The 9,739-nt window shown below is 59.1% G+C and overlaps 1 protein-coding gene across 2 annotated transcripts; it reads right to left on the reverse strand.

Annotated features, from left to right (window-relative positions):
* Positions 1-1,633: 1,633 nt before the first annotated feature.
* LOC118853580 (FGF1 intracellular binding protein) lies at positions 1,634-7,759 on the reverse strand. 2 transcript variants are annotated; one of them, XM_036763725.1, is made up of 10 exons: positions 7,573-7,759; positions 7,260-7,458; positions 6,686-6,812; positions 4,539-4,639; positions 4,255-4,388; positions 3,157-3,265; positions 2,995-3,058; positions 2,529-2,615; positions 2,264-2,361; positions 1,634-2,092 (listed from the first exon to the last, which is right to left on the reverse strand). In XM_036763725.1, exons 1-10 carry the CDS (start codon positions 7,655-7,657, stop codon positions 2,023-2,025), a joined length of 1,074 nt encoding a protein of 357 aa, XP_036619620.1. In that variant the 5' UTR covers positions 7,658-7,759; the 3' UTR covers positions 1,634-2,022. The 2 variants fall into 2 exon arrangements, with proteins under 2 accessions (XP_036619620.1, XP_036619621.1); XM_036763726.1 differs by lacking the exon at positions 2,529-2,615 and having other exon boundaries at positions 7,573-7,752.
* Positions 7,760-9,739: the final 1,980 nt, after the last annotated feature.

Genomic DNA, 9,739 nt, shown 5'->3' on the forward strand with positions numbered 1-9,739 from the left:
AGCGTCCAGCCCCTCCCACCCAGGATGCTCGTTCCCTACAGTTTGCTGTGCTTTGAGCTCAATAAAGCTGTTTGGCCACAGTCTCCAAGACGAACTGACAAATGGAGGGAAGGAAAGCTGGAGAATGTGGGGGCCAGAAAGAGCCTCGGGAGAGCCCATCACAGGGTGTCCGGTCCAGCTTCCACTGGCACATGCTTGCCGGGGTGGGGGGGGTGGTGGTGGTGTGTGTGTGTGTCTGGGAGGGGGGGGGGGGCACCTCCCTATCCCTAGAAGCTCATCCCAGGCAGAGACTGGCCACACACTCTACTGCTGACATACTGAGCTTCCAGTCCACTGAGACCCCCACTTCAGAACAAATGGTTCTCTACCCTCCTCCGCCAAATGCGTGACTCCCCCATCTCAAGCTTGTGCAGCTGATTTGTTGTGCCCTTGTGTAAGACTACATGAGCAGTTTGGTGGCGCAGTGTGCCAAGCGCTGGGCCTCCTTCAGTCAAGACCTGGGTTCAAATTTGACCTCGTTTACTAGCTGTGACTTTGGGCAAGTCACTTAACCTGTTTACCTCAGTTTCCTCAGAAAAAAATGTGGTTAATGATAGCACGTACCCCTGAGCACCCACTGTAAGTCACTGTAAAGGGCCTAGCACGTCGGAGGCACTTCCTGTCAGGCCTCTCGAACCCTCTCCTGCGCAGCATCCTGAGCACAGGGCCCGGGTCCGAGGTGCTCCACTGCAGACCTCTGGCCAGGCGAACGGACGCTGAGTCCAGCCTAGTCCTGAAACCGTGTGTGCCTGTGTCACGGTCTGACCCGGCCGTTCTTCACCGGGCTCCAAGCAGAGATTCTGGGTCTCTGGACGTCTCAGGGAAAAGACCATTTCTGTTCACTAGCCTCTAACTGAAATGTAGCACTTTCTTCCATCACGGATTTGAAAAACATGCCACGACTGAGAAGGGGTCCCTGAGTCTCCTTGGCCCACCTGAGGGGACCACACAGAACGAGGCAAACAGCCCCTGTTCCAATTCCAGTCTCCCCTCTTCTGCACAAGAGCAGGGCCAGGAGCTTCCCCGCTGCAGAGCAGAGGAAGGGGCCTCAACTCAGACCATGGGGCCCCTAGGGGGGCACCATGGTGCACAGAACACCAGGCCTGGAGTCAGGAGGACCTGAATGCAAATCCCGCCTCAGACACCTAGCTGAGTGACCCCGGACAAGTCACTTCACCCGGTCTGCCTCAGTTTCCTCATCTGTAAAATGAGCCATTTGTAAAATGGCAAACCACTCCAGTCTCTCTGCCAAGAAAACCCCAAATGGGGTCACAAGAGTCGGACATGACCGAAACAGCCATACAAACAACATAGAACGTCAGACCTGGGGCCCGGGTTAGGGAGAACCTTGAACCCCGAATAGTAGAATTCAAAGGAACCTGGGAACACAGGACCCAACATCAGAGCTCAAAGGGGCCTCAGACGTGACTGCGCTCAACCTTGTGTATGTGAAGAAGCGGGGCACCAGGCCCTCTCAATCCCCACCCATTGGTCCTTCCAGGACCCCTCCCTGCCCCCCAGATGCCACCACTATGTCCATGATTCTGTTTCATGCCCAAGAATCACCCATGGTCAGACTCCCCACAGCCAGAACTCACCCCAGGGCTGCCAATTTATTATCAGCACAAAAAGGGGCTTTGGCTCATAGGGTCCTGGAAGGTGGTGAGCAGTGGGGTCAGGGACTGAGCCCCCCATCCCCAGGGCAGGATGGGCCTGCATCGAGGGACTTGGGAGCAGGTATCCTGGGCCTGAGGTCAAGTTAAGTTCCCTTCCCTCGGTCTGGGCTCCCACTTGCCAACAGGGGAGATGATAGGCAGGTACGGGGCTGGCGTCAGGGGCTGAGCTGCCCTCTCTGGGCCCAGGTTCACCCTCCACCCTCTCCCATGCGCAGGGCAGGAAGGGCCCAGGTGAGGAACTGCTGAGCAGGAGCCCTGGGCCTAGAGACAAGTGCTGTGCTGTCCTGCAGGGCGGCCGTGGGGCCCCTCAGTCATGGTACATGCGCAGGAGGCAGCTTCGAAGGGTCACCATGTAACGATCCCAGAGGGCCTGGTGCCTGCCAGTACAGAGGGGAGCCGCTAGGAAGGGCTTGGTCCCGGCAGCCCAGGCCTAAGATACAGAGGCCGAGGCTGGCACAGTCCAAGAGTAGCCGACCTCTGCGACCCGGAGACTCAGGCTACTGGGGCTGAGGGATGGGGGGAGCAGGGCAGGGGCAGGGGGCCCTCACCGAAAGCCATCCAGAGAGTGGACCGAAGCTGAATACTGGTTCAGAAAGAGCCGGACGTCATTCAGTGGCCACCGGTCGGAGCGGCATGGTTCTATAAACTTTGGGGATACAAGAGGGCCCAGCTTCACTCCCCCTCCCCCGACCCACTTTTCAGCCACAAGTCACAGTTAAGACAGGCAAGATGGGAGGAGAGGAAGGCAAAGGGGAGCCCAATGTGACACTGAAGTGCAGGTGGGGAGGCAGTCCCAGGATGGGGGATCCCCACCTTTTCAACGAGGTCCACAAACAGGTCCCGCACATCCTTGGTGTGGGTTAGCTTGGAGGCAATGTTGACCAGCCCTCGGGACAGGTTCTGTGGGGCCAGGAAGCCAGGGGTCCTGGAGTCTGTACCTGTCACTCCAGGGACCTCAAAACCCCAGGACAGGGGGACCTCCCTTCTACAGGCACCACCCTGGGCCCCAACAGGTCTCTCCCTGTCAGGATCAGTAGCAGTATCTCCCACCGAGTCACTACAAGAAACCAGGGTGCGGGCAGCCAAGCTGGAGCTGGCAGATGGAGGATTTGGTACAAGCCCTGGCCTGGGGCGTCAGTAGCCTGGGCCCTGGTCCTGACCCTGAGCAAGGCTGCTCCCCTCCCTGGGCCTCTGAAGAGACAGCAGGGTGGGGGCCAGGAGCTCTAAGCCCTTCCAGAGGGTTCAGGATCCCTTTCGGTCTGCAGCCCGGGGGACAGACCTTGAAGTTGGCTTCCATCTCTGGAAAGACGCTAAGTTTCCCTCTGAGAGCTGTACACACCAAGCTGTGAGGAGGAAGGAAGTGGTCAATCCTGGGCCCTGGGTCCTCCCTCCCCGGGCCCGACTCCTCTCTTTCCCTGCTCCAGCCCCACCACGCAGTCACCTCTTGTGCAGATCGAGAAGGTCCTTGTCGGCCACCAGCACCTTGAGCTCCTTCAGGTCCTGGAGAAATTCCTTGTCCAGGTCTACGTCCATGTCATCCACCTGAGAGTCTGCAGAGGGGTTCCAATGGAGCAAGGAGAGCCCCCAGTGAGTCTGGGCGCTGGCTACAGACAGCCATGTCTGGCCAGAGCCTGGAGAGGAAGGGGTCTGGGGCAGGAAAAGGCTGGCCGGGAAGCCTTCGCCTAGGAGGCTCAGCCATTTACAGGCTGGGGGACCATAGTGTGGCAGACCTAGAGTCAGGAAGGCCTGGGTTCAAATCCTGCCCCATTCAGTGACTGGCAGTGTGACCCTGAGCTATCCCTTAACTGGGTCCCTCAGAAAATGAGAGGTTAGATATGAATGCCCCCAGGGACCCCTCCAGCCCTAAATCAATGATCCTATGATTCAGTTTTCCCCTAGGGAAGGATGGGACTCAAATCTGGAGGCTCTCTATGCTTGGCTGTTCCTGCTCTGGGTCTTTCTCTGCATTAGTCTGCCAAACAGGAGTGAGTGCCCACTGAGGAATGGGAGAGAAAGATTAGGTGGGATCCAGAGCCAGGGGCCCATTGCTGGGTGGGGGGTGGGGGAGCAACGTGCGTGGTTAGAGTGAGTCTGGGCACCCAAAACTTCCTGACCTGGAACTTTCCTTTGGAGGGATGAGGGGGAGGGGAAGGGGGGGTGCTGCTCACCCAGAGCACAGGTGAGAGTAGGGGCTGCTCACCCACAGGGGGGTGGGGGTGGGGGCTGCTCACCCACAGAGGGGGAGGAGAAAGGGGGGCTGCTCACCCACAGAGGGGGAGGGGAAGGGGGGGCTGCTCACCCACAGAGGGGGAGGGGAAGGGGGGGCTGCTCACCCACAGAGGGGGAGGGGAAGGGGGGGCTGCTCATCCACAGAGGGGGAGGGGGAAGGGGGGGCTGCTCACCCACAGAGGGGGAGGGGAAGGGGGGGCTGCTCATCCAAAGCAGGGGAGGGAAGGGGGGGCTGCTCACCCACAGAGGGGGAGGGGAAGGGGGGGGCTGCTCACCCACAGAGGGGGAGGGGAAGGGGGGGGCTGCTTACCCACAGCGCCAGGTGTCCAGTTCTGAATCATGAGCTCAGCACAGAAGGCCAAGTCCCCAAAAGTCAAATACTGCAGCTTCTTCTTGCCCGTCTCAAAGCGGTTGTTAGCGAAGAAGACAACAGCAGCATAGTCCCTGGGGGTAGCCTGGGCTCTTAGTCAACCTCCAGACCCCCGGGGTCAAGCCTTCTCAGTCCCCCTGCACCCACGCCTGGCCAGCCCCCTTTGCCCCTCACCTGGCTGGCCCCCCACACCCTTCTCCCAGCCAGTCCCCTGTGCCCCTCACCTGGCCAGCCGGTCAGAGAGAAGGAAATGCTGCTGAATGTTGCCAGCCAGGGAGCCCCGCATCTCCTCCACCACCTTGAAGACCCTCTTGAAGTTGTCAAACTGTGGGGCAGATGAGGCAGCTGGGGGGGGGGGCGGGGTTGAGGTAGGAGGCCTGGGGTCCTCAGTGTCTTAAGGCAGGACAGCGCCAAGAGCTGAGAGCCAGGGGAGGAACTGGGAGCTCAGCCTCAGAACCGCCAGCTTCCTCTTCACTGGTGGTGAGTTCATACTTTTCATTTTTGATACTGGTCAGTTGGTTTTGTTTGTTTTTAATCAAATTAGCCACTGGTTTGTCTGTTCTATTGACCCTTTCACAGCACTGGCTACTAGGTTGGTTTTTTTAATTAATTAACTCAATGGTTTTCTTACTTCGAATTTTATTCATCTCTCCTTTGGTTTTTGGCTCCCACTCTGATGTTTAATTGGGGGGTTTCTTTGTTCTTTTTATAGTTTTGTTCTCTGAGCTGCACACCAAATTTGGTGTCTGTTCTTTTAGAGGTAGGAATTGCCCCCTAAGCCATGCTCTGCTGCACCCCCCACACTCGGGTACGCGGTCTCCGGCAACTCACAGGCTGGAGGAGAGAAGCCTGGGGGATGACAGAGCTGTCTTCAAGGACGTGAGGGGTATACAGGAGGGAAAGGGATGAGTCTGGGGAGCAGGCCCAGGAGCCTTGACAGGGACCCTGGACATCCTAACAAACAGCACAGTCCCCAGAGAGCATGGGCTGCCCTCAGGAAGAGCTGGATAGGTACTTCCTGGGCGGGGGGAGAGAAAACCCTCATTCCAGTTGGGGTTGGGCTAGTCTGCCTCTGAGGTCTCTCCTGACATCTTGTGGTTCTGGGCCAGAAAGACCAGGGTTTAAGCGCTGCCTCAGGCACTGTGTCACCTGATCAGTCAGCCTCAGTTTTCCCATCTGTAAAATGGAAATATAACAGCACCTACAGTTCACATGAGATAACTATCACACGATGTCCCTGTCAGCTGATGTGTGACCCCGAAAGCAAGGCCCAGCAACTCTCAGAAGTGGGGGCAGAGCTCAGAGGAAGGGGGAATCCTGTCTTGGGGGTGGGGGCAGTCCTGAAGTTTCACCAAAGAGGAAGTACTTTGGGCAGGATGCCCACGTCATATTTAGCAGATAGAGCTGGGAGAACGTTCCTGAGGGAAGGGCAGAGGGATGCTGGCCAGAAGAAGCTGAAAGGGGCTCAGAGATCATTTTATCTTTGTGCCCAACAAGCATTTATTAAGTGCCTACTCTATGCCAGGCAGTGTGCTTAGTGCTTTAGAAATATCTCATTTGAATCTCACAACCTCGGGAAGAAGGCAATATCATTTTACAGATGAGAAAACTGAGGCAGGCAGATGTTATCTGACCTGCCCTGGGTCAAAGGCCTAGTAAGTGTGTGAGACCAGATTTGAACTCGGGGTTTCCTGACTCCAGGCCCAGCACTCTGTTCGCCTCTGCAGAGGAAACTGAGGCCCAGAGAAGGGAAGGGATCTGAAGCTATCCAATGAAGTCCCTAGTCTTCCTGTCCAGTGCAGGGGCTGCTTCATCTGTGGTCCAGCCGGACCTAGGATTTGGGTGGCCCTGGACAAGTTCAGGTGGGTTGGGGGTGGGAGGTAGAGCGGCTGCCTCTGACAGGCAGGCCCCAGGAAAGGGTGGGCTGTCCAGAGGAAGGATGCAGGGAAGAAGCAAACCACCCAGACAAGGGCACCTGGAGACAAAGCCCCACTCTCTTGGTCCTAGTTCTAGCCCTAGCTGGGAGCTAAGCTGGGAAGGGGGGGTTCAGACAGGAGGTGAAGGCCTCGAGTGCCCACTGTCCAAGGCAGGTACTGGTGAGCTGCAGAGGGTTCTGAGAAGATTACAGAGGCAGGGCAGGGGTGGGGGGTGGGGGGAGGACCCAGGCTGGGTGTGGGTGAGTGGCCAGTGGGAGGTGGAGGGGGGGCCCTGTGAGCCCTGCTTGGGGGGAGGCTGCTGAAAGGTGACAAGGAGGAAAGGCCGGGGGTCAGCTGGAGCTGGGAGAGCAGCAAGGAGAGAGCCCTGAGCAGAGGAGATGCCGGCCCCCTACCCGGGGGGCTGGCTGGCGAGCCGCAGGAGGGGGAGCCCTGACCTGTCTCCGGCAGCTCTTGAGGGTCACCCCCGTCTTGGTGCTGATGTCATCCAAGTCCTTCTTGGTGCCTTTGGACAGCTTCTTTCCCAGCACCTCCCGGACAAAGGCCTCGTCAAAGGCGTAGTACCTGAGGGGGGGGGAGCGGGGAGAGACAGGATGGAGAAGGGAAGAAACCAGAGGGGAAGAGGAAGCGGCTTCTGATCACAAGACCACGAAACTGACAGTGGACAAGGCTACTTGGAAGGGGGAGGCCCTGACTCTATGGGGAAGCAGGAGATGTCCTGCCAGGGGGAGGAGGGTCTGGGATAAGGGGCGCTAAAGCTATGGGAGGGGGCAGGGCAAGGCAGAGGTGCAGATCCGAAGACAGTGGGCAAGAGCAGAGGGTGCGCGGGGGGGGGGGGGGGGGGGGGGGGGGGGAGGGGGGGGGAAGGGGGAGCCCTGGGAGAATGTTCAGGGGCAGGGCAAATCAGGACTGCAGGGGGCAGAGGCCTGGGGAGGGCGGGGCAGGGCAGCAGGGGGAGGAGGCTGAGGAGGAGCCTCAAGGGCCCTCCCCCACCCCCCCACTGCCCCCCACCTCTCGATGAGCAGGGCCTGCCTGGACGGCGGGATCTGGAAGACCAGCTGGTGCAGCAGCTTGGGCGGCGTATGCAGCAGGCGCTCGAGCATGTGGAAGGTGCGGTAGTGGTCCATGGTGTCGCTCTGCAGCACGCCCGCCGTGGCCCCCGTCTGCTCCAGGATGCCCGAGCGCACCCGCAGCCCGACCGCATCGCTCACTGGGGACCAGAAGCGGGCATGCGGGTGAGCAGAGGGAGGGGGAGGAGCGCGCCCCGCCCCCGTGGGGGGTTCCCAGCGCCTCCCCCTCCCCCTCCCCACCCCGCCCCCCGCACCTGAGTATCCGTCCAGCCAGAGCCGGTACACATCCTCGTCGATGAGGGTCGTGTTCCCCACGAAGATGTCCAGCTCGTTGGTCATGGCGGAGCCGGGCGCCCGGACGCCCACCGGACCCGACCCCGGAGCAGCCACCGCTTCCGGGTGCAGCGGGGCCTCTGCTCCCGCACCCGCAGCCAACCACGGACCACTTCCGGTGCGGAGGGGCGGAGGCTGGGGGCCTCGGGGAGGGGCCGGAATCCAGGCCCCGCCTCTCGCTGGGCGGTGGTCCCTCCCCATTTCCTCTTCAGCCCCGCCCCGCCCTCAGAGCCTCCCGCAGTCCAGCCTTCCCCCGCTCCCCACCCGCAACCCGCAGCTCCCATTTCATACTCCTCTCCCTTTACCAATCTCCCCTCCCCCAGCTCCTCCTCCCTTCCCATCCCCCCAATTCACAGCTCCTAACTCCATACCGCCTCCCTTTTGCCAACCTCCCCTTCCCTCTTCCACAGCTTCCCATCCCTACATCCCACAGCTCATTCCATTTCTCCGTCCCCTTCATCAGTCTCCCCCTTGCCCTTCCACAGCTTTCTCATCCCCCATCCCTCAGCTCCTCATGCCATATCCTTCTCCCTTTACCAATCTCCCCCTCCCCCATTCCAAATCTCATCCTCCTTCCCCATCCCCCACCTCCAGTTCTCCATTCTGTAATCCCTTCCCTTTATCAGTCCCCCACCGCCCCTTTCCCCATCTCCCCATCCCTCCTTCTTCCCCCAACATCACCCTTATTAAATCAGTAACTCAATTTTTAAAAACCATTTATTAAGAAAAATGTATCAAGCACCTACTACACTCCAGTCCCTTCAGATTCAAAGACAAACGTGGAAATAGCCCCGAGAGTTGGTTTTCTTGGGGAAACTACACGTTCCCATAGAGGTAGATACGAAATCTATGTCCCGTTATTACAAGAGAATGGGGGGAGGGGAGAGGGACTAGCCAGGGAGGGATCCGAAAAGACCTCAGGTGGGAGGTGATGGGCCAGTTGAGATTTCAAAGGACCTGGAGATTTGAAGAGATGGAGGTGAGGAAGAAGGGCATTCCGGGCGCGGGGAGGGGGGTGAGGAGAAAGCCTCTGGAATGGCATGGAGCCAGCGAGTAGGCCCGCTTTCTCCTCATACATCTCCCCACTCCCCTAGCTCCCTCCCCACCTTCCTTTCCTTCTCTCCACCCCTCTCCCCGACCCCCTCCCCACCTTCCTTTCCTTCTCTCACCACCCCTCCTCCCCCAGCCACCTCCCCACCTGCCTTTCCTTCTCCCTCCATCTCCTCTTCCCCAGTCTTCAGCTCCCCACCCACTCTCATCCCATCTCCTTTCTTCCTCCCTTTTCTTCTCACCATCCTTCATGGGGGCCCCCTCTCCTCCTCACCCCATTATCCCAAAACCCTACCTTCTTCCATCCTTCCCTCTGCCCATCGTCCTCCTCCGCAGCGCCGTCATCCCTCCCTTTTTCCCTCCCTCCAGTCTGCCTCCTCACTCCTCCGCCACTTCTCAATCCTCCTTCTTCTGTCTGGCCCAGTCTGGTGAGGAGTCCAGCAGACTCTGTGAGGGAGCCAGCTCTACTGGGGCACCTCAGCCTCTCTGTCCCACTCCGGGCTTACCCGTTCCCATCTTGGAGTTTCGGGACTAGGCTGCCCATTCAGGGCGGGTGGCCAGAGCGGAAGGATCAGTCACTAAGAGGGAAAAGTGAGGCCCGAAGAGGAAAAGGAGAGCTGGGGGACTGGGACGCTTGTGTTCTCTTGGAGATAAGATAGCGCCTCCGGGGAGGGTCCTGGGATGCATGGGTCTCCGCGGACTGGAAGTAATGATAGGATGGGAATCTAGACGGTTAGGTTCAGGGTTCAGACAAGCCCTTGAAGCCATAGGACAGGCAAACCCTAGAAGGACAGAGCCTTGGAGAAGGCACAAGGACCCCTGGGTCTAGAGGTCAGGAAGATATAGGACAGTGCCTTAGAGAAGGGAGCTTGAATCCTGGGTCTAGCGTCAGGGGAGATGAGGATATAGCACCCCGGACTTCGAAGGCACAGGGACGCCTAGATGCCAGTTTAGGGCACTGAGGACACAGCCCAGGGCAGGCGCGGAGTGCTTGGAACTCCGAGGAAAGGAAGCTAGACTAGAAGCCCTAGGAGAATT

The sequence above is a fragment of the Trichosurus vulpecula genome, chromosome 6 (genome assembly GCF_011100635.1).
Source record: "Trichosurus vulpecula isolate mTriVul1 chromosome 6, mTriVul1.pri, whole genome shotgun sequence".
Classification (NCBI taxonomy): Eukaryota; Metazoa; Chordata; class Mammalia; order Diprotodontia; family Phalangeridae; genus Trichosurus; species Trichosurus vulpecula.